This window comes from Pinus tabuliformis, chromosome 6 (genome assembly GCF_031772625.1).
Source record: "Pinus tabuliformis cultivar Carrire ecotype Pingquan chromosome 6, CPIR1, whole genome shotgun sequence".
NCBI lineage: Eukaryota > Viridiplantae > Streptophyta > Pinopsida > Pinales > Pinaceae > Pinus > Pinus tabuliformis.
Window position 1 is genome coordinate 125,167,816 of NC_142292.1, and position 24,718 is coordinate 125,192,533.

A 24,718-nucleotide genomic window follows, 5' to 3' on the forward strand; every position below is an offset into this window, starting at 1 on the left:
CAAATAAGTCGCTTCCCATGATGAATGGAAAGAAGCGATGCAGAAAGAATATGATGTTTTGATAAAGAATGGCACCCAGAAGCTGGTTGATCCTCCATCGGGAACCAAACCAATTGGCTGCAAGTGGGTCTTTAAGGACAAGTATAAAGCAGATAGCTCACTTGACAAGCACAAAGCCAAGCTTGTGGCAAAAGGTTTTGCACAGAAGGAAGGGGTAGACTATGAGGAGACTTTTGCCCCCATAGCAAAATGGGCCATCCGGACACTCTTTGCCTTGGCAGTACAGAACGGTTGGAAAGTCCATCAAATGAATGTAAAAACTGCTTTCATGAATGGAGATCTGAAAGAGAATGTTTTTATGTCCCAACCAGAAGGATCAGGAACACAAAGTATGCAAGCTTGTAAAATCCTTATATGGCCTCAAGCAAGCACCGCAAGCCTAGTACGAGAAGTTAACTGAGCATCTTCAGATACTAAATTTCAAACATTATGATCTTGATGATGCAACTTTGTTTGTCAAAAAAGTTGGCAAAACAGTGATATAACTTGTGGTATATGTAGATGATCTTCTGATGACAGGGAACAATGAGAGCTACATTGCATCCATAAAGAAAGAACTAAGGAAAGGTTTGAAATGACAGATTTGGGCTATGTTCACTAATATCTTGGTATTGAGGTAACTCAACATTTGAAGTTTATATTCCTCTCAAAAGTACATTGGAAATATGTTGAACAGGTTTGGCATGGCTGAGTGCAATCCTTTGACTACTCCAATGGAATAAAATGTAAAGCTCACATCCACTAAAGGAAAAGAATTTGAGGATGCAACAAAGTACAACCAGCTCGTAAGAAGTCTCACCTGCCTGACTACTACCAAATCAGACATCTAATTTGTTGTTGGAATCCTCTCTAGGTTTATGCAAATGCCTTGTGAGGGTCACTGGTCTGCTGCAAAAAGAGTTCTAAAGTACTTGAAGAGAACTCACAACTTTGGACTCAAGTATACACAGGCGGATGACTTCAGCTTGATTGGATACTCTGATTTAGATTTAGATGGTGATAAAGAAACTGGAGTATCTACTTCAGGTTATGTTATGAGGTCTTGGATCAAGAGTTGTCTCTTGGAGATCACACAAACAGTCAGTTCTAGCAGATTCCACAACTGAGGCAGAAAATGTGGCAGCAGCTGAAGCAACGAAGGAAATTGTGAGACTCAGGAAAATTCTAGAAGATCTACCGAAGATACAAGTATAGTCAACTCCTCTTTTGATTGAAAACACTTCTGCAATAAAGTTGGCCAAGAACCCAAAGTTCTATGATCGAACGAAGCACGTCAATACAAAATACTATCTAATTCGACATCATGTTGAGGCCAAAACAATCCACCTATGACATTGTTTCACAAATGAGCATATTGCAGACATATTCACCAAAGCGCTTGGAAGGGAAAAGTTTGAAAGATTCAGAATGATGTTTGGACTCAACAACATCCCTCAGATTAAGGCGGGGGAATGTTGACACCTAATTCGAAAGGATTGTTGTAAATATTGTTAGTTATGCATTTGAGAAAACCAAGAGACCAATGGAATTGGAATCCCAAGTGTCTCTCCACTCATGTATAAATTCATGATATGGCTAATGCAATAGACAAGTTAATTCGGAGTTACCCCCCTGGCCTGGCAATTTCCTAAGTCTAACTAAGGAAAAGAGATTAATTAACATAAATTAATTGAGAAAGGTGAGTACTCTCTAGAAACTCACATGGATCGAGTTGGAGATGATCATAGCCATTGATGGGGATCTAATCATGGCCATTGGTTCACTAGAAAGAGATTATAAGAGCAACTCGATGGGTAGATGGAGGCCACATCAAGAGACCGAGTTCCTTGGCAAATCGAGCTACCCAGTTGCAGTGATTCAAAAAGGTAGAGAAGCTTGAGTCAAAAGGTACAAAGAGGCTGAGAAGGAGCAGCAGAAATGGTTCTGGAGGAAGCTTCCAGTTCCAGAGAGGCAGCAGCAAGAGGCAAAGTTATTCCAGAGAGAGGTTGATGAAGCACTGCGCAGGCAGCTTTAGTGAGCAATTTGATTTCACTCAGGAGGTTGATAGTTCCAAAGGTTAGGATTATTTTACAGAGGGTCAAAGAGTCACTTCCAACAGCAGTAGCATACAGGACGGCTTCATCAGAGGCAGTTTTGATCCACATGTGTAAGGGTTTGCACAAGCACTACACAGAGGGCCTGTGCAAGGGTTTAGACAGCCAGTTTTTCTAAGGCAAGTTGTGTCGGGATTTCTCATGGAGAAGGGGAAAATTCCTTCAATAATTTTTGTCATATTATCTTGTTGAGGATTGCCAAGTTTGGCATCCAAATTGTACTCATAAATTTCATTGCTGCAAAGCTACACCAGTTTTCCCACATTGGGTTTTTTCTAGGGACATTTGTCCAAAATAATGTCATTTTATTGTGTGCGTGCTCTATATTTCTCAATTCTAGCATTTTATTTTCTGCAACGTTTTATTGGTGAAGAATTGCAGTGTGATTTATTCGTTGTTTTCCATAGCAAATAAACTGCATTATTAATCAGTTAGAAGAATAAGTTTCCAGTTGTTGCAATTTAAGGAAATTTCAACTGTTATCAAAGCAAGTTTGACAGATCAAGAGCTCAGTAGCGAAGGAGGAGAAATTTTGCAGCGTCAGAGGGAGTCTCTGAGCAAAATTTTAGGGTCTATGGAAAAGCCAGCCAAGGAGTGCGAATTAGCATAAAAAGGATTCGATTTTCAGTGTGCAAGCAACATAAAAATCGAAGTTCCTCAGTTGCAAAGATTTGCAGGCAATGGTATTGTCAGGAAGCAATTTGATGAGCAGATCAACATTTTCGTTGCGCAGATATGGGCACAGTTGATTAGCATCAGTTTTGCAGTTGCAGATCAGTGTCGAGTGGAAGAAATAGCACACATAGAGGAATTTATCGAAGGGTTTCCAGAATCAATTTTCTGGAGGAAATCTGTGGTTTCCAATTGCAGGTGCCAATAGCAGCTAGCAAGACTGCGCATTCTAGGAGGGAGTGTGAGTAGCAGAGCAAGCAACAAAGCAGGAAAGGGAGGATATTTTTGTTTATTTCCCAATTGTGAGTTTTGCAGAAAATGGCCTCAGCGGGACTTCGAGATCAGGATAGGCTACATGGAGCGTTGAATTGTCTTTCCTGCTAGATGAGCATGGCTTAAGACATACGCAGAGAGAGTTGTCGTCATACCTACAAACCCGTAGCAACTAGAGAACTACAATAAGGAGACGGCCAAGGCAAAGTAGTTGATCCTTGATGGCATTCGGGATCATATAGTCTCACACTTAGTGGCCAAGAATATAGCCAAAGAAATGTGGGATGGAGTTATCACGCTTTTTTGGAATCCTTCCGAGAGCAAGAAGATGTTCTTGAAGGATAAGTTGAGGACCATAAAGATGTACAAGGGTGAAGGGGTTGCTTCTTATCTCACCAGGATTCAGAATGTCCGAGATGAACTTGTCACAGTTGGAGAAGCACCTCAAGAGAGTGAGCTGGTGCGTACATCTCTGAATGGTTTCACCCCGAAGTGGGCTACCTTCGTCCAAGGTATCATTGGACAAGATAATCTACAAGGTTGGGATTGTTTGTGGGCATATTCTACGCAGGAATATATGAAGCTTTCTCTAGTTGAGAGCAATATCAGTGGCAGCAGTAGCAAAGAACCAAAGAGTGTGAAGGAAGAGGAGAATGTAGTCCTTGCATCAAAGGGGAAGGCAAAGAAAGGTCCCAGTCAGGGACAAGGTTCACAGGAAGGAGAAAAGAAGAAGAAAAATTTGTCGAAGATCAAGTGCTTCAGGTGTGGTGAATTTGGTCACTACAATACCCAGTGTCTAAAGAGGAAGAAGGAGAAGACGGAGAAGCAGGAGCAAGCAACAGCTTCAATAGAGGTCGACAATTTGTCTTCTAGGTTGGAGGATGAATTCGCACTATATGCAGCTATACCTCTAGGAGAGAGGTGGGGAGACATTGAGCTCTAGTTCCCAAAGATGTAGATATTTGTGTAGGGTCCAAGACTACATCAGACAAGTGTTTCTTCTTGGATCAGTACTCTTGCTATAGGGGCCCATAGTTTTCAATAGCAGATGGATTAGTAACAGTCAGAGTCCAAAGACACAATTGATTCAGATTTAGACTAGTTGCAGTAGTTGCAGCAGTAGTAGCATGAAATCAGTTGCAGCGCAGTGCAGAGTTGGCAGCAGTATAGGTTGTATAGTGCAGTGTCAACAGTAGCGCAAATGCAGGATGGTTAAACTATAATGTGGCAGATGAAGAGTTGCGCAGTAGTTGGTGGGTAGCCACAGATTGTCACAGTTGCCAAACATCAACAACATGTATGGAGGAGGATGTTATGAGACAAAGTGAGAGAACACCTTCCTCACTAAGAGGGAGTGCTAGTTTTGTAGCATTAGAAAAGTCTTCTAGTCTCGACTTTGGCCAAAGAGGCTAAGGAATGCGAGATCTCCATAACCAAATAAAAAGTTTCAGAAGAAAACACCTAGAGATGACTCAATTAAGTTAATTGATCAATAATTAAATATGTCCTAATTCCAACTTAGGAAAAGTGATTAATTAACAGTAATTAATTGAGAAAGGTGAGTACTCTCTAGAAACTCACATGGATCTAGTTAGAGATGATCTTAGCTGTTGAAGGGGATCTAATCATGGTTGTTGGTTCACCAATGAGAGATTATAAGAGCAACTCAATGGGTAAATGGAGAACACATCAGGAGAGCAAGTTCCTTGGCAGATCGAACTACCCAGTTGTAGTGATTCAACAAGGGAGAGAAGTTCGACCCAGAAGGGACGCAAAGGCTGAGAGGGGGCAGCAGAAGTGATTCACGAGGATGTTTCCAATTCTGGAGAGGCAACAACAAGAGGCAAAGTTATTCCACAGAGAGGTTGCACAAGAAGCTTCAGTGAGCAATTTGATTTGGCTGAGGAGGAGGTCAATCAGGTTCCAAAAGCCGAGATAATTTTCCAGAGGTCGAAGAGTCACTTCCAGTAGTAATAGCAGGCAGGACAGCTTAATCAGGGACAATTTCGGGCCACACGTGTGAGGGCCTGCGCAAGCACTATGCAAAGGGCTTGCGCAAGGGTTTGGACGGCCAGTTTTTCATAGGCAGGTTGTGTCAGGATAGCTCGTGGAGAAGGGATAAAATCCCTCAATAATTTTTGTCAGATTATCTTGCTGAGGATTGCCAAGTTTGGCATCCAAATTGTACTCAAAAATTCCACTGTTGCATAATAATAATAAAACTCTCATCTACTGCACCGATTTTCCCACAATGGCTTTTCCCAGAGACATTTGTCCAAAATAACAGTGTCATTTTATTCTGTGTGCGCTTTATATTTCTCAATTCCAGCATTTTATTTTCTGCAGCGTTTTATTTGTGAAGAATTACAGTGTGATTTATTTGTTGTTTCTCGTAGCAAATAAATCGCTTAATTAATCAGTTAAAAGAATAAGTTTCCAGTTGCTGCAATCAAGGAAATTTCACAGTTTTCAATTGCAGATCTGTGTAGGGATCAAGAAGAGAAAAGCGCACTGAAGAAGAATTTCAAGAAATTTCTAAGAGGGTTTCCAGATCTAGTTTTCAAGAGGTGATCCAAGATTTCCAGTAGCAATAAGTCATAGAAATTTTGCCATTTAGACAGTGCAAGCTTCAGGAGCAACAGATCGTGTGCCAGATTCTAGAGGACTTCCGAAAGGTTGAGCGAGTCTCCTAGTTGAGGAATAGAAGGCAATGTGAGGACTGGAGAAAGATTTCCGGATACAAATAGAGCAGATTTGTGCATTCCAAGAGGGAGTGCGAGTAGTAGAGAGAAGGCCAAGCAAGAAGAAGGAGATTTCCAGTTTTGGTCTCCAGTTATTTGAGTTTCGCAAGGATGGCCACAACAGGCCTCTAAGATCAGGATAAACTTGATGAAGCCTCAAACTTTGGTGTCTAGAAGGCTAGGATGCAAATCCTTTTGGATGAGCATGGCCTGAAAGAGTTCATGATAGCGGCGTTACCCACCACCCATGGGTAGTGTATATAACAGAAAAAATTTCTCCTAGATGGTCCTCAGTCGGCAACCAACAACCCCTTGCAGCCCCCAGATAGCTCGATGTGCCATTTTCTCCGCCACCTGAGCCAACCATGTGGTCCCTCGCCCATCTGTTATGAATGTATGTTTGAAGGTGGGCCTCCCAACCCCAAAGGTATGGCTTTTCATTGGCATAGTTGAGTAATTTTCCTTACTTGTCATGGGCACTTTTGGTCATCAATTGGTGGGGGGATTCGACGGAAAGAGTAGGTTAGTCTTGTTTTCTTGTTTCCACTGCCCAATTTCGTGGTTACCCTTGTATCCTAGTCCTGTGGAATATCCTTTACTAACCATTTGGTTTTTGGGTTGGCACTACATGGAAAATCCCGAATTTGGTTCGTGGTCCCGCTTCCCAATACCACCTACATCACTCTCGTTCTACTCATTTTAGCCCCATTCATCTATTTTCCCATCTGAGTCCACGTGTCCAACAAGTCCACATAGGGTTAGCCTCCCCCTCCCCTTGTCCACACATTGGGGTGGGCATGGAACGATGCCCTGGAGGTTGATGCAACTAAAAAGAAAAGAAAAGCATAATTTGGCCACTCTCAACAGTAAATGTACCACAAAATACAAAAAATGGTTGGGATATACAAATTTAGTGCAAGGGTAAAAGCCAAACATGACCTTTACCCCTTATCCATGGCCATCACCTTGGTTCCTATGGACTCTAGATGAGCCCCCTTTATCATTAAGGAACCCATGATTGTCCCAACCCCTAGTGGACGATGAACTGCCCCACCTTAAGGGGGTATCCACTGCTAAATATTACATATCATGTTCTTATCCCCTGGAACCTCAAGCAGTTATGAAGAAAAATCAATAAAAGGCAAAAGGCATATGAAGAAGGGTGGAAAAACAAAGGTCGAGGTAACTCATGTACCATGATTTGCTCCCTCCTACACTCACATACCCAGGTGTGGGCTTCCCTTATTATAGCTACCCATGAACCTTGACATGTGGTCTGGATGATTCCCCTGATCCCCACTCCATTCCATTATTATATCATTTGCCACCTACCACTTAAAGGATGTACCATGGACATGTCACCCCCTTTAGAGGTTGAAACCACCTAATAGGGTCCTTGGTTAACCCCCTATTGAGCTTGGAGACACTTGTACATGCCAAAGCCCACTATGGAAGGGCATGCCACCATGAAGTGCCCCATTGATCCCATGACTTGTAAGCTTTATTACTTGAGTATTCTAATGACTTCTTATATTGGAGGGCAAGGGGACGCATTGGATCTTATGCAAAATTGCACGTGGTTCTTCATTTGGGCCTTGGTCTCCCTATACGAGGTCCTAGCCACCCAGCATTGATCATTGATTGCTCGTGTTCCACCTTTTTGGATGAGGATGATGCACCTGGTTCACCATGCCCAGCTGGCTCCACACTTGCACCATACACTTGGCAGATGTTCTAGGTTATAAAGGATGTCTCCCGCTGCAGAGAGAGGGCTTACATCACCATCTTAACCCTTACAGATGGCCTATAGGCATTTTCGATCCACTTGGAGACCCATGAGGATGTCCTTATGCCCTCACACCCACTTGGGAGCACCGCAGGTTCTTGCTTGGAAAACAAGGGGCCAACCCCTTGTCCACTATGTTGGGAGTCAATTTTTGCATCATGGCAACACTTTGGACTTCATTAGGCCTCCTCAACGGCCCAACGACTCACTTTATTGATCATTTGGCCCTCTTGAGAGGCTTATTCATGTATTATTGAGCTATTTGGTGGGCTTGTCTCCACAAGTAATTTTATTATGCACATTATTTTATTTTAGGGGCTCAATTAGGCCAATTTAGCTAAATCAAATTCATTAAGAGTGTATAAATAGAAGTGAGATGATTCATTTTGATCATCATCACTTGTAGTGGGTTTATCTCCTCTTGTAAGAAATTTGCCATCCTTCTTGGAGGATGAGTTTGGATGAATGGCTGAATTTTGATGTTTGGATCTCTTGCATTTTGTCTTGGAGCTTCTCTATTGGCATATCTTGATGAATGGTATACTTTTTCTTACATGTAACTTCTCTTTTAATGCTATTCTTGTTATTTACTTTTGTCACATGCATGTTGATGGGATTTTTGCTATAATGGGCTGAAATTTACTGCTTTTCTTATGTGAAATTGTGGGAATTTGATCTTTTATAGTGTTGCATCATGTCATGGGCCATGTATGAATGAGTGAATGTTCCTAGAGATAATTTGTGTCAAAATTTATCTTGATAAGTCATCAAATATTGCAAATCAAAGTGTAAAGACCTTGAAGTTGCTTCTCTCATGCCCTAATGCCATGCGAAATTGTTTTCAAGGCCTCCTTGACCAAGTGAATCTATTCCAAACTATAAATTCTCCTTGACTCCATCTCTCCTAAAGGACAAGGCACTAATCCTCCATTGGTGATCATTTTCAATGCTTAATCTTCTCACCTCTCTCTTTGTAGGCCTAGCCTACATAGGTTACCTAGGGCATCAATTATCTCACAATCTAGACATCCAAACACTTCAATTTTTGGTCCACAACTGCGGTGAAATTTACTCTAGAGGCCCTCCAAATTTGAAGCAAATCCGACGGTGGGGTCTCAAGATATAGCAAGCCCTAGCTCAAGTATCATTTCTTGCCCTAGGTTTCCCTTGGCTAGTGACCTCATTTGGATCATTGCATTCTATTCCAAGAAGATTTGCCCATTGATCCACTTCTCTTCCACAATTAGGTCAAGCCCCTCCTTGAGTGACCAATTCCACTTGACCTAATTTTGGGTCCACTTGGCCCTTTGTGGTCCCGCAACTTGTTGACTCCAATTCCACAAAGACCACTTGGAAACCAAGTTTTCACAAGGATTTCTAGGACTAGGTATCTCTCTTACAAGTCTTATCCTCAAACCCTAGCCCTTGAAATCCCCTTGGCCCTTCCTAGGGAGACTTATACTTTGCTTCTCAAGCAAGCAAACCATACAATTGAGTCTCTCTTGTGAATAGGCCTTAGGAATCACTCCTTATCCTTCCACTAGCTCATTCATCTAGTGATTCCCTTTATATTGGGTCTCATCCCATCGGTGAAAGTCCGTAAAGAGTATGGAGCCTTAGTTGAGGTGATAGTGGGCTATCTCTCTGTTGTTGCCCTTAACCTAGCAGCTACCCTTTTAGGATCCCCCTCCTAGGACCCCTCCTAGTTTGAGCAGTAACAAGCAATATTAGTTGATTTTACTATACAATAATCTGGATGCCAGATTGGTTTTCCCTTTGGTGTTTTTTCGCAGGACGTTTAATCCAAAAATATTGGTGTTGATTTTATTATGTGCATTATTTTCTCGATTCCAGTTTATTTTCCGCAACGTATTTTATTTTTGTGAAGAATTATAGTGTGATTTATTCGCTATTTGTCGTATAACAAATAAAACGGCTAATCAGTTAGAAGAATAAATTCCAGTTGCTGCAATTTAAGGAAATGTCATACACAGCAATGGCAAGGGTTCGAAGATTGAGACTAAAGAGGAGAATTTCTCTTGCAGGTAAAGTCAAGGGCAATAAGGGCCAAGGAGAGGCTAAGTCTAATGAGAAGGGCAAGAAGAAGGATCTAAGCAAGATCAAGTGCTTCCATTACCATGAGTTTGGACATTATGCCACCAAGTGTCCTAAGCGAAAAAAGGTGTCTAGTAAGGATCATGTAGTTGCATCAGCGGAGGTGGGTGCATTTTCTGCCCAGTTTAAGAAAGATTTCTCACTGATTGCTTGCATGCCAAGCTCAGTAGATAGCAGAATATGGTACATTGATTTAGGAGCATCCTTCCACATGACCAGGAACAAGAATAGTTTTAGCCACCTAAAGGAGGACATGCAGTTTCAAATTGAGCTAGGAGATGATGGTCAATATACAATTGGAGGAGTTGGTACTATCAGTTTTCAGAGGGAGTCAAGTAATCCTCTTCATCTCATAGATGTTTTCTATGTTCCAGGATTGAGGCAAAATATTGTTTCCATAGCTACCCTTGATGACAAGGGATATGATATCATTTTCAGTAGATGTAAGGTGTACCTCCTACACTTAGCTTCTAGATGTAAGAAGCAGATATGTGTGAGGGTGAAAAATCCCTACAAGTTGTAGGTAGATAAAGGTGCAACCTTGGGCAGCAAGGCAAGGAGTTCTCAGAGTAGAGAAGTGGTGGTTGAGTAAGAGAAGAATAGAGCTCTCAAGATGGAGCCTCAGCCAATATCTCAGTTTCAATCTAAGCTAGTTGGCAGTTGGGCGGACCAGCAAGATGAGGAGGAGAATATCCCAAGGCGAGTGGAGGCAACCACTCAGTCAAAGACTCCCAATATAGGGAGAGTTCGAGCCAAGTGGGTAGAGATTTTGGTCAAGGGAGATCAGAAGAGAGTTAAATCTTCCAATATCACTTCTAGCCACAGGAAGCAGCATCAGAAGTACATAGGGTACATGGCACTTATGACTGAAGTGATGGACTCGCAAAACATGGTGGGAAAGAGCAGGTCCTCAGATCAGGTTCCGCAAAGAAAAATAGAGAAGTCTTCTAGTTTAAAGGGAGCAACTATAGCAGCAAAAAATGTGGTAGTATTGGAGACAGATCCAGGTGGATGAGGTTCTTCCAGAAGCACCTTCCTCATTAAGAGGGAGTGTTGAAAATGATAGCAAGAAAAGGTTCCTTGATTTGTGCCTTAAGCAAAGGGACCTCAACAAGTTCTTCCTTAGCATGCTTGAATTCCTATAAGTTAGAAGATGATTCCTATAAGTTAGGACGAAATCCTAAGATTTAGGATAAGTCCCTATAAATTAGGACAAGTTCCTATAATTTAGGATGAGTTCCTAAAGGTTAGGATGAGTTATGAAGCAGTTAACTAATGTGTAAATGTGGAGTGTGAGTTAACTTGGAAAAGGATGAGTGACAAGTCGCTAATTATAGACCGAGACTTAGGACGAGTTGCATGATCCACTTCAACTCAGTTAACAACTCAATCACCAGTTTGATTCCTAAAATATTGACTTGCTAGATTTACCCATTCGAATTGCTTATAAGGAAGAGCGAAGGCACAATTGTAATCATTCTTCTTGAGAACAAGTATTGTGTGTGAGCTTTTAAGAGTGACAAGAACAAGAAGGAGCTTGTATGCGAGAAGTGACAGAGGAAGAATTGCCTTGGCAATGCGCTAGGAAATCAAGGTTAATTCCTAAGAAATATGTTAATTTTAGATAAGAATGGTATGTTCTATGCTTTAGAGCAATTTACTTCAATTTTTCTTACTAGCCCAATATAAATTTCCAGATTAGCAATCACATTAACATTATTAGTACATCCAGATAGAACATAAACAATAAGGAGAAGACAAGCCAAGACAAGAGGACACAATATTTGGCGGATGCCAAGGAAAAACCCCAATGTGGAGAAAACCCTTTCATCAAATCTTCAACAGAAAGAGAGAGAGTACATCATACAAAATTTACTTGCCCATTCACTATAAAATAGTCCAATCAAACTGCAGTAAACAGGATGCCCTAACCAGAAAGTCAACGCTAGTCAAACCAGCAGAAAGTCTCCTCCAAATCAGCTCGATCAAACCCAGATAACTCAACCTCCAAAGACAATCCAAATCAGTCCAAAACAGTGCTGAAAAATCTAGTCAACGCACAATCAACTTTTGCGGTTAAAGCACTGCAATCAACATTGGTCAAAGTGCCTAGAAAATCTCAGTATCTATGCCAGAATATGCGGCCTGCCCAAACAAAGCTTCTCCCTCAAAAATCACAGTCAAATGAAGTCAAGCAATGCCCGGTCAAACGTTGGTCAAAGTTGGCTGCAACTCGGTCAACACAAAAAACAAAAATACCCAGTCAAACCTTCGCACGTGTGGAGAAGAAAAGGTTGCCTGTTATTTGTACGTAATACGACCCAATCAGATGAAGAGAGATAGAGAAGTGTGAGTTGATGTGTGCCCAAATGAGGAAAATGCCTCTTCTATTTATACACAATGTTGAGGGTGAAGAGACATGTCTGTTGGGCTTCATGAACCTACATTAGACTTCTGGTCGACCTTGACAATTTGTCCATACAAGAAATAAATTCATAATTCCATTTATACTTGTCAAAATGAGATGAACTTTAGATCAATCCTGCACCTCTCGGAAAGAGGATTCCAATAAAAATATCATCTCCATCATATGAGCTATCCAAGGTGGAATTTGGCCCTAGTTGCCAATTTTAACAAAATGGGAGCAACCCGTGTGCTAGGAAATAGGGGCTTATTTCCTAGGATTTGCGCAAGGATTTCGGAGCTCATCCACGCAAGGCAAGAAGGCTTAAGGATCAAGGGTATTGCAAGTGTTTCAAGCTTAGTTCAAGCAGGGAGATCATTGTATTCTCTATTGAAAATATTGTATTGTATAAGATCTATTGTTCATTCTTCTTCAATAAAATTCTCAAGCAAGCAGAGGGTTTTCCCAATTGGGTTCCCTAGAAAATGTGTTGTTGAATTGTTTGATTGTGTATTTATTTTTGTTCCCATTCCGTTGCAAAATAAGTAGAAAAATTATGTGTCTACATGAAAAGAAATTAGATTTCAGATTGTTCATATAAGCATTTGCACAATTTCGTGGATTTTCTACATGGTATCAGAGCAGTGAACAAAATCAATCACCACACAAGACCTCAGATTTGGGAGAAAGCCAAACAAGAGGAGAAGATTTCCAGTTCTTAATTTTCGTTGAGATGGCCACAATAGGTCTCAAAGATCAAGATAGACTTGATGGAGCTTTCAACTTTGCAGTCTAGAAAGCTAAGATGCTCTTTCTATTGGATGAGCTAGGTCTGATAGAATTCATGACAGTTGCTATAGTTGTATCGATAGATCCTATCCAGTTCCAGGAGTACAAGAAGGATATGTCTAAGGCGAAGAGGATGTCCTCGATGGAGTTCGAGATCATGTAGTTCCACATATTGCATATAAGAATACAACAAAGGACATGTGGGATGTCGTTGTGAAGTTATACCAAGATCCATTTGAGAATCGTAAAATGATTTTCAAGGAGAAGCTGAGGGTCACCAAGATGTAAAAGAGTGAGAACTTAACCTCTTATCTCACCACGATTCAAGGAGTCCGAGATGAGCTTGCAATTGTAGGAGAGAAATCAAAAGACAGTGAGCTGGTGCGAGTAGCTATAAACGAGTTAACTAAGGAATGGCGAACTTTCATTCAAGGAATTACTGGACAAGATAAGCTACTGGATTGGGAACGTCTATGGAGTGATTTCACTTAAAAGGAGGTCAGGCTCACAGTCTTATCGAGGGCAGTGTTAGTTTTTGTGGCATCAAATAGGTGTTCTAATCTCTGTTTGTGTCAAAGAGGCTAAGGAACACAAGATCGCTAAAACCAAGAAAAGGTTTCGCAAGATAACCTTGCGAAACGCCTTAATTAAATTAATCAGCCATCATTTAAATTTTTCCTAAGTCTAACTTAGGAAAACTGGTTAATTAATAGGAATTAATTAAGGAAAGTTGAGAATGCTCTAAAGACTCACACGAATCGAGTCTAAGATGATCTTAGTCATTGATGGGGATCTAATCATGATCGTTGAAGCTCCAGCAAGAGATTATAAGAGCAAATCAATGGGATGGAGATAGACACATCAAGCAAGAGGGAGAGTGAGTTACCTTAGCAGATCGAGTTATCCAGTGCAATGATTCAGCAAGGAAGTGAGCTCGAGCCAGAGCAACAATGATTGAGGGAGAAACAAGAGGATTCCAAAGCATTTCCAATCACTTTCCAGTGCAGGAAATGGAGGCCACATTATTCCTCAGTGGGGTTGTTCAAAGGCTTCAGAAGGTTAGTTCGATTAAGCTAGAGAGGAGGTCGTTTCAATTGCAGGTGGCCAAGATTTTCATCAGAAGGCCAAGCGAGTCATTTCCAAAGGATAAGTTAGGCAGGGAGAGATTCCAAGCTTTCTTAGGTTTATTTCTATTATCATATATTTTTGGGTTAGATCTATAACAGAGGTAGTGCGAGTAGGGTCTGCGCAAGCATTACATAAGGGCATTTCGAGTCTCAAGATTATTTTGGCCAAATTATCTCCATATGATAGCCAGTTTTGCATCCAGATTATTGTACTCAAAATTTCACTGTTGCATAATAATAAAATAAACCCTCATATGCTGCATCAGTTTTCCCTTCAAGAAATTTTCCGGGGACATTTAGTCCGAAAATATTGGTGTCAATTTTATTGTGTGCTTGCATTATTTTCTCATTTCCAATTTATTTTCCGCGGCATATTTTATTTTTGTGAAGAACTGCAATGTGATTTATTCGTTATTTGTCGTATAAAAAATAAACTGCTAATCAATTAGAAGAATAAATTCCAGTTGCTACAATTTAAGGAAATTTCACATGGTATCAAATCGTTGAAGATCAAATCAAAGGCTCAGTAGTGAGAGGAGAAAAATTGTGCAACTTCAGAGGGAGTTTTGGGTACGATTTCTCCAAATCTGCGCAGACCTAACTAGGAGTGCAAATTGCAGAGGCAGAGGGTTTGATTTCCAGTTGCAGGTGCAAGAAAAGTCGCGTAGCCTCGGAAGCAAAATTTGCAGGCAATAGATTTGTTAGATAGAGGATTTTGGCGAGCAGATCAGATAGTTCATTGCCCAGATCAGGGTGCAGTAATTTTGCAGTGAGGCTTTCAGCTACTAATCTGTGCAGAGATCAAGAAGAGAAAAGCACACTAAAGAGGAATTTCCAGAATTTCTCAGAGGGTTTCCAGATCCAGTTTTCAGGAGGAGATTTGAGATTTCGAGTAGTAACAAGTCGTAGCAATTTTTCCCGTCAACCAGTGCGAGCTTCAGGAGCAACAGAGTGTGTGCCAAATTTTGGAGGACTTCCAAAAGGTTAAGCGAGTTACCCAATTGAGGAGTAGCAAGCAGTGTGAGGACTAAAGGAGGATTTACAGAGGTAATAAGAGCAAATCGTGCATTTCAAAAAGGAGCGTGAGTAGTAGAGAGAAGGCCGAGCAAGAAGGAGAAAGGAGATTTCCAATTTTCGTCTCTAGTTATTTGAGTTTCCTGGGATGGCCGCAACAGGTTCTGAGATCAGGATAGACTTAACAGAGCATCAAACTTTGGTGTTTAGAAGGCTACGATGCAATATCTTTTGGATGAGCACAGCCGGAAAGAGTTCATGACAACAGTAGTAGTTGAATTGACAGATTCTATCTAGTTTCATGAGTATAAGAAGGATATGGCCAAAGCAAAGAAGATGGTCTTGGATGGAGTCTGAGCTCATATTTTTCCGCATATTGCTGAGAAGAATACACCAAGAGAAACGTGGGAAGCCATTGTGAAGCTATACCAAGATCCATCAGAGAATCGTAAAATGATTCTCAAGCAGAAGCTGAGGACCACAAAATGCAAAAGGGTGAAGCAGTGACTCCCTATCTCACTAGAATTCAGAATATCCAATATGAGCTAGCAGTTGTTGGAGAGAAACCGATAAAAGTGAACTTGTGCGAATAGCTTTGAATGGGTTTACCAAAGAATGGGTCACTTTCATTCAAGGGATTATTGGACGACTCACAAGATAAAATGCCTAATTGAGAACGCCTATGGAATGACTTTACACAAGAAGAGCTAAGGGTCAATCTAGTCAAGAGTACTACCAGCAGCACTAGCAAAGGGACGAAGGTAAAGGTGAAGCCAAAGGCTCAATCTAGGCGAATGTACGAGAATGTAGCCTTTTCCAGTAAGGGAAAGGCAAAGAAGGGTCCCAGTCAGGGACAGAACTCAAAAGGAGGCGAGAAAAAGAAGAAGTATCTGTCGAAGAGCAAATGCTTCAGGTGTGGTGAGTTTGGCCGCTACAGCGCCCAGTGTCCCAAGAAAAAGGAGGACAAGAAGGGGGAGCAACAAGCCACGGCTTCGGCAAAGATAAATAAGTTGACCTCCAGGTTGGAGGAATTTGCATTGATAGCGACTATACCTCCAAATGGAGGAGGAGATTAAGGCTTCAAAATTGTAGCATTAGGCAAGGTCCAAGGAGGGCAGCATCACACAGAGGTTTCCTCTTGGATCATTACCTTAACTATGAGGGCCCACAGCATTCAAAAGCGGTAGGATCAAGATGTCAACAAACACAGTCAGATCTTGAGGGACAGTGCAAAGCTAGTTGCAGTTAGATACTAGAGCGACGCAGAGACAGTTGGGCACAGACGGATACTCAATAGACAGAGTAGAGACTAGTTGCAATCAAAATCTCAAGAGACAATTGCAAAAGTCAATTACAGAGACAATATATCAATGCTCAGTTGCAGTAGTTGCAGCGGCAACAGCATGGGATCAAATGCAGCACAGGCAGTGTTGGCAGCGGTACAGATAGGCATAGTGCAGTGTTAACAGCAGCACAGATGCAGAGTGGTTTAACTACAGGGTTAGCAGATGAATCAGAGTATGCACAGTGGCTTGGTAGACAGTGACAGGTGGTTTCAAATATCATACACCAACAAAATGGTCCAACTACAAAAATAGAGACGTTGGAGTAGTGAGATGGAGATAACACCTTCCTCGCTAAGAGGGAGTGTTAGTTTTTGTAGCATCAAACAAGCGTTCTAGTCTCAATTTGTGTCGAAGAGGTTAAGGAGCACAAGATCTCCAAAACCCAGAAAAGGTTTTGCGAGATAAGCTTGAGAAACGCCTTAATTAAATTAATAAATTAATTAAGGAAAGTCAAGAATGCCCTAGAGAATCACACGGATCAAGTCTAAGATGATCTTAGCCGTTGATGGAGATCTAATCATGGCAGTTGAAGCTCCAACAAGAGATTAAAGAGCAAATTGATGGGATGGAGATAGACACATCGCGCAAGAGGGAGAGTGAGTTACCTTGGCAAATCGAGTTATCTGGTGCAGTGATTCAGCAAGTCAGCTCAAGCCAGAGCAACAGTGATTGAGGGAGGAGCAGGAGGAATCCGGAGCATTTCCAGTTAGTTTCTAGTACAGGAAATGTTGAGAAACGTAACTAGTATCGGTCTTCATAATTGTATGAGTCATATTGTCAAAAAGAAAGAAAAGAAAAATTATTATAAAAGACAATTTATTTTTATGAGCATGGGTTTCATGCTCTATGTATTTAGTTTCTAGGTCAAACCTCCATTAAAGGCTTCTAGGTTTGAGTCATAAGTTATTGTCCATGTCGTCATGTAATAGACCCTTCTTAAGTTTTGTATGTCAAGAAAGAAAAATTATTTTGATGTAAGTTGGTCATATAACCCTCCTCCACCAAATCGGCCTCAAGTTCTTCAATTCGGCCTCAAGGAGCTACAACCACTATGTATAAGAAGTTACTCGACCTCATTTGCTCACCCAATCAAGCAAGTTTGATCTGCAATTGTAGGACGAGATAAGAAGCGCGAAATACCAAGAGAAAGGGTGCAAAGAACGCTAGCGAAGGAGTAAGAAGAAGTTAAAGACCATTTTCTCTCTCTTTTGACTCACACGTGCGAAGAAACTAAAGCTGCAGGAGGGTGGAAGTTGTAGGGTTACAGTAGGGCCAAAAATTTGTTGCAGGAGGACCAAAATTTTGTGACTAATGCAGTATTGATGCAATTTGACTCAAGTTGACTTTCGAATTTGGCTAATCATCTTAGGAGGTTGACTTGGTGGATTGGAAGAGGTCTTTGTCTTGGTTAAAGGTCTTGGTTGTCTCAATTTGATTTGGTTCTACTATAGAAGAAGAGTTTTAATAGGTTTTCCCCTACAAGAGGGGTTTTAGCCCTGGCTGAGAGCCTACATGCTATGTCACTTGTTATTTTGATCTTCATGCATTTGTTTGAATAGTTGCTTGATGATAAGAAGATAAGAGAACAAGCTAATAAGATCATTAAGAAATCACAAGTAATTATCAAGATAATAAAATATTTTTTCCTTTTGATTTTCCAACAAGAAAGGGAGGCCGCATTATTCCTCAATGAGGATGCGTAAAGGCTTTAGAGGACTAATTCGATTCAACCAGAGAACAGGTCGATTCAGTTGCAAGTGGCCAAGATTTTCATCAAAAGGCCAAGCGAGTCATTTCCAGAGGCTAAGTCAGGCAGAGAGAGATTCTAGGCAATTCCAAAGGTAGAGCGAGTCGGGCCTGTGCAAGCATTGCACGAAAACTGCAAAGGCATTTCGTGTAGCCCAGTCAGAGCTAATTTTTGGAGCTAGATCAGTTGTGGAGTGAGACAACTTGTCTCAAAATTATTTTGGCCAGATTATCTCCGAACAATAGCCAATTTGGCATCCAAATTATTGTACTCAAAAATTTATTGTTGCATAATAATAAAATAAACCCTCATATGTTGCACTAGTTTTCCCTTCGGGTTTTTTTCAAGGGACGTTTAGTCTGAAGCGTGCATTATTTTCTCAATTCTAATTTATTTTCCCCAACATAATTTATTTTTGTGAAGAATTGCAGTGTCATTTATTCGTTATTTGTCGTATAACAAATATACTGCTAATCAATTAAAAGAATAAATTCTAGTTGCTGCAATTAAGGAAATTTCACAAGAAGCAGTAGCAAGGGGTCAAAGATTAAGACTAAAGAGGAGAATTTTGGTCTTGCAAGTAAATCAATGGGCAAGAAGAAAGATCTAAGCAAGATCAAGTGCTTTTGTTGCCATGAGTTTGGACACTATGCAACTAAGTGTCCTAAGCAAAAGGACGAGTCCAATAAGGATCATGTAGTTGTATCAGCGGAGTAGATGCATTTTTTGCCTAGTTCAAGAAAGATTTCTTGTTGATTGCTTACACGGCAAGCTCAGCAGATAGCAATATATGATATATTGACTCAAGAGCATCCTTCCACATGACCGAGAACAAGAAGAGTTTCAACCACCTGAAAGAGAAGGACATGCAATTTCAAATTGAGCTAGGAGATGATGGTCAATTTGCAGCTATAAGAGTTGGTACTATCAGTTTTCATAGGGAGTCAGGTAATCCTCTTCATCTCAGATGATCTATATGTTCCAGGATTGAGGCAAAATCTTGTTTTAGTAGCTACCCTTGAGGACAAGGGATATGATATCATCTTCAACAAAGGTAAGTTGTACCTCCAACACTTAGCTTCTGGATGTAAGAAGCATATAGGCGTGACAGTGAAGAATATCCACAAGTTGCAAGTAGAGAAAGGTGCAACCTTGAGCAGCTGGCAAGGAGTTCTCATAGTAGAGAAGTGGTGGTTGAGCGAGCGCAAGATAAAGCTCTCAAGATGGAGCCTCAAGCAGTATCTCAATTTCATTCTAAGCTAGTTGGCAGTTGGGCTGATCAATGGGATGATGAGGAGCATAGCCCAGGGCGAGTGGAGGCAGCCACTCAATCAGAGACTCCCAACATAGGGAGAGTTCGAGCCAAGTGGGCAAAGGATTTGGTTAAGGTAGATCAGAAGAGAGTTAAATCTTCCAATATCACTTCTAGCCACTTATGACTGAAGTAATGGACTCGCAAAACATGGTGGGAAAGAACAAGTCTTCAAATTAGGTTCCGCAAAGGAAAGCACGGAAGTCTTCCAGTTCAAAGGAGGCAACTATAGCAGCAAAGAATGTGGTAATTCGAGTTAACTTGGAAAAGGACGAATGACAAGTCTCTAATTCTAGATCAAGACTTAGAACGAGTTGCATGAGCCACTTCAACTCAGTTAACAACTCAATCACCAATTCAATTCCTAAAATATTGACTTGCCATATTTAGCCATTCAAATTGCTTATAAGGAGCGAAAGCACAATTGTAATCATTCTTCTTGAGCACAAGTATTTTGTGTGAGCTTGTAAAAGTGACAAGAACTAGAAGCTTGTGTGCTAGAAGTGATGGAGGAAGAATTGCCTTGGGAATGCACTAGGAAATAGCAGCTAATTCCTAAGAAATAGGAGCAGCCCGTGCGCTAGGAAATAGGGGCTTATTTCCTAGGACTTGTGCAAGAATTTCATGGCTCATCCAAGCAAGGCAAGAAGGCATAAGGATCAGGGGTCTTGCAGGTGTTTCAAGTTTAGTTCAAGCAGGGAGATTATTGTATTCTCTATTGAAACTATATTGTATTGTAAGAGATCTATTGCTCATTCTTCTTCAATAAAATTCTCAAGCAAGAAGAGGGTTTTCCCAATTGGGTTCCCTAGAAAAATTGTGTTGTTGAATTGTGTGATTGTGTGATTGTATATTTATTTATGTTCTCATTCCGCTGCAAAATAAGTAGAGAAATTTTGTGTCTACGAAAAGAAATTAGATTTCAGATTGTTCATGTAAGCAGTTGCAGAATTTCATGGATTTTCTACACCTTCTAACTAAAAACGGCACACAAATAGCCCTGGTTACAAATAACCCAGATCTCTCCCACAAATGAACTAAAAATGGGACATAATTCTGCCGGTTCATTTGCAGAGACATAGAACAAGGTTAGAAACACACAGATAATATATTATAATGATATCTTTGCTGGCCTCACAAAAAGCCACCTATACCACCTTAGGATGGATAATTTCTTTTTAGACACATCTAGTTAGAGATTTTGTTCTAATTATAATTAGGGGTTAAACTTTAAAGTCAAATGCACTTCCTGTAGTTGTATGGACAAGTTTGGGGAGAGTCGGACAGGACTTTATCGTGATGTTTTGAGTTCATTATTGTAATCAGTGCAGATAAGCGATGATGTTGAACAAACCCAATAAAGTAAAACTTGCCATTCCACCTGAAAAAGGAAAACATTATCTAAAGAACAAACAAGTTTCAGCAGCAATGCAAATCATATAAGGGCATCCTTTTACATAATCTCCACACCTCTCTAAAATCAGCTAGACTTCCTATGGGAAACTAAAATGTCAACTGAAGATTCTATCACTACCTGACTGAATTCCCCACTCTTAAAGAAAATTATCAATTCCCAGTTGCAACTAAGCAGAGGAATAGTTTAACTACGTTAAACCCTATGCAAATTCCTAGAAAACTGCTAAAATGTATCATGGAACATTAATTAATTCCAAAATACAATAGCAACCTATATCATTGGTCTACAAGGCAGCCCTTGATGACGTATAAAATCAAGACTTGAGGCAGACTGCAAGTCTATCAATCTTGCTTGTTAAGAATGCACATGCTATCACCGGTAGAAATATATTTCGTGAACAATAGGATTTCTTTTGACCTATCAAGAGCCTTTGCAGAGTATGCAATACTTACTATCAATGGCAAAATATTAGAATATATGACCACTCTCAAGAAGAAAATGTATTTTCCCTAAGCCAAGGTTAATTCTTCTCCACAATTAAAGGTTCTTATACATATTTGACAGCTTATTCTATAGTAATTCCTAATTTTCTATGGGAATCCCATCAAACCTGAGTTTCTACCTAACATGAGGACTATTCTCCACCAGTATTGAGGAGTAGCAGCCACACTGCATCTTTCAGAACTCAAAAATAAGGAACTTCAGCAGAGCAGACAAGATTTGTGTTGCCATGTAGAGCACACAGATGATACCAACAAAATTGAGCAACACAATATAAAAATACATTAACTTGCAAAAAGTAAGCGCTTACTTTTGTAATCATTCCACGTGCCATGTGCAAACAGGCGAAGCAGATCCAAAAATTTAGAAAACTCTGTTCCCTGAAGCTGCATTTTTGAGGAAAACAGAAAAACATGTCAGGTCATACCAAAAGGGAACAATACCTCTAAACAAATCAAACTCAAGTAACCAATACTGTTTCCACCATATTGTCAGTGATATCTACCCCTCCGAAGAAAAAACATTAACAGACAGAAGATCTTAGTGTCAAAAGGGAAACTCTTTCTAGCAGTTCATGATATATTTAACATCCAACATAATAAACACACTAACATGTAAACAAGGAAAGGTTGCAAACAGGAGAAAATTTTGGCAAATTATGCAAAAAAAAAACAGAAATCGAGATGGTTGCTTGAAAAAAGTAAGCCATTAGGACCATAATCTTAATGAGAAAGGAAAATGTTTAGGATGACCAAAAACAATCAAACAAAGTGCAACAAAAGCATGTTGCAAACAGAAGGAAAATTTGGCAAATTATGCAACAACAAAAAAAAAACAGAAATCGAGATGTTGGCTTGAAAAAAGTAAGCCATTAAGACCATAATTTTGATGAGAAAGGAAAATGTTTAGATTGAGCAAAAAAATCAAACAAGGTGCAACACAAGCACCAAAGATACTAAGCCTGGTGGGCTAGCTCAAGTAGGAGAGTTCTTTGAGTTTTCATTTAGGAGGTCTCGGGGTCAATTCCTTGGGTTGGCTGCCTCTGTTGCATGCCTCAGCCAACGTCCCTACCAGTTCAAGGAGGTTACTCAGCAAACATCTGGGTAACATCTGCAAAATGCAAATAAGTGCCCAGGGATTTCCCCATGAGATTTTCCGTTAAAAAAAGCATCAAAAGTACTAAATTGGATGATGGATTGGTCAACTACTGAAAGGAATTGTGAAAAGAGAATAAGAGCAAAGTAGAGAGAAATGCATGCACTCAACCTGCAAAAAAACATGACGTTAAAAATGACTCCTTGAAGGCTCAAACAAGCAGTAAGAAGAACTCATTTCCGTTTTTTCACTGTAATCCGCCTTTGTAACTATGGTAAATTCCAAGGAGCTCGTGGATTTGGATCCGGTAATGGAAGACATTTTGTCTGTTTGGGGCAAAGACCCGACCGCCAAAAACATCGAAAGGTACTTTGGAGAGTCAGGGTCATGCAGAACGGGTGCCCTCTCGCCAGAATCACATAGGATTCAACAATCGTTTTTTCAACTGACCAAAGGTTTCCACGAGAACGAGTTTCTACAGCAAGGGTTTCTCGACGCACAGCAACCATCCAGTCCGGGCGAAGGTCCTCTACATGTAAGCATCCGCCATTCGAGCCATGGTAGCAAGGGAAATACGCCCCTCGAAGAGCCAGTACTATCCGGGGGTCTCGAAGACATTGTTAATTTCATCACAAGTGCAGAGCGGTCGGGTGAGAAAAAGACCGGTAGAGTATCGGCTATAACAAGGGCTTCTATCGGGAAAGACTTGGGTACCCCAAAAGGGTATGCTGGACGGCCGGATAAAGCGATAGCAGCTTTCTCAGAGTCTCAAGAGGGAACACATGCAGAGATCCCGGGTTTACAGGTAACCTTTCCCCCTCCTGAATTTTCTTTCCGAGAGACCGAGGTTCCTCTTCTCTCTCATGCAACTTTTCCTACAAACCCTAGCTCACAAAGGGTCGAAGCAGATAGAGAGGCCCGGGAGGAGGATTTTGGTGGGAGGAAAAGAGGCGAAAAGCGCAAGAAAAATAGACCTATTGGTGAACAGGAGCTGGAAGGTAACTTGGTATTAGGAATGGAGGTGAGTATAGAAGAATCTCTGGAGGTGGCGGACTGCACATTGGTGGGAAGAGCTAGAGGGAAGAAGTTCTCTTCTAGCTTTCTGCAAGAATGGGGAGAAAAGAACTGGACGGTAGAAGAAAAAAGAGTTTTCAAAGCCTCAACCCTGGCAAAAGGATGGTTTCTATTCAGATTTGAGAGCAAAGATGCGGCCGATTGGGTTATTGCTAGAAATTGGGTGATTGGGAACATCCCAATCCTATTAAAGAAATGGACACCACTGTTCGATGCAAGACGAGAGAAAACTGATGTATACCCTGTCTGGGTCAGGGCTCCGGGCTTGCCCTATTTTCTATGGACGGAAGCGGTGTTCAAAGCCATAGGGGATAGACTGGGAACCTTTCTGGAAGCTGACATGACCTTCCTTCAAACTCGGGACCAAGCCATGGCTCGAATCCTTGTTAGTTTAAACCCCGGCAAAGGTCTTGCAAAGAGAATTAACCTGCAATACAAGGATATGGTTTTTGAGCAGTTATTGGATTACGAATACCTGCCCTTCAGATGCCATAGGTGTCACGATTACGGGCATCTGGCAAAGGAATGTCCCCTTGGAAGGCGAAGGCGGAGATATCAAAAGGAGCCGGCACAGTGGGAGAGCGTTTACAGCCCTTACCATCACTTTCAAGGTCAGAACCTCTCTTCGGAGATGAATGATGCTGATAAGGAGATAAAAGCCCAAATGGAAGTGCTGCCGACGGAACAAGACCATCTGGACAATCAGGTCACCCCGTTGGATAAGGAAATCGAACTGGAGAAAGAACCCGCAAAGGAACAGCCATCTGAAAGGCCTCAGCAACCTTCTGAAGAAGCAATGGGGACAGCAATGATGACGCGGACAAGCTTTCTAAGGAAGGTTTGCAGCAAGTTCTGGGAGGGTGGAAAATAGTTGAAGATTGTCAAGGACAGATAGTTTCATCAAATGTGCCGCCTTATCTTTAACCTTTCAGCTGATGCTTTTGATTTATGTTCTATAATCTCTTTTTTCTCTTGCATAGACAATGTCACTCAGACTCTTTATACAAAAACTCGGTTCTATATTTTTTGTGGGCTGTTTTCCTCTCTGTTGAGGAGGCCCAAAGGCTGAAATGTAATGTTTGTATTTACTGCCTTTTGCTCTGTCTCTTTTAGACGAGTCCATCTCGGGTCATAGCTGTTTTGCCACAGCTG

General features: G+C 41.0%; 1 protein-coding gene across 2 annotated transcripts in view; it reads right to left on the bottom strand.

The window, feature by feature from the left end:
• FUS5 (Proteasome component (PCI) domain protein) overlaps positions 1–24,718 on the bottom strand; it is a 90,833-nt gene that overhangs the window by 64,625 nt on the left and 1,490 nt on the right. For both annotated transcript variants that reach the window (XM_089414524.1, XM_089414521.1), the window contains exon 2: positions 21,708–21,783. In XM_089414524.1, coding sequence (XP_089270650.1) covers positions 21,708–21,783 — 76 coding nt within the window. The remainder of the gene's footprint in view (positions 1–21,707; positions 21,784–24,718) is intronic.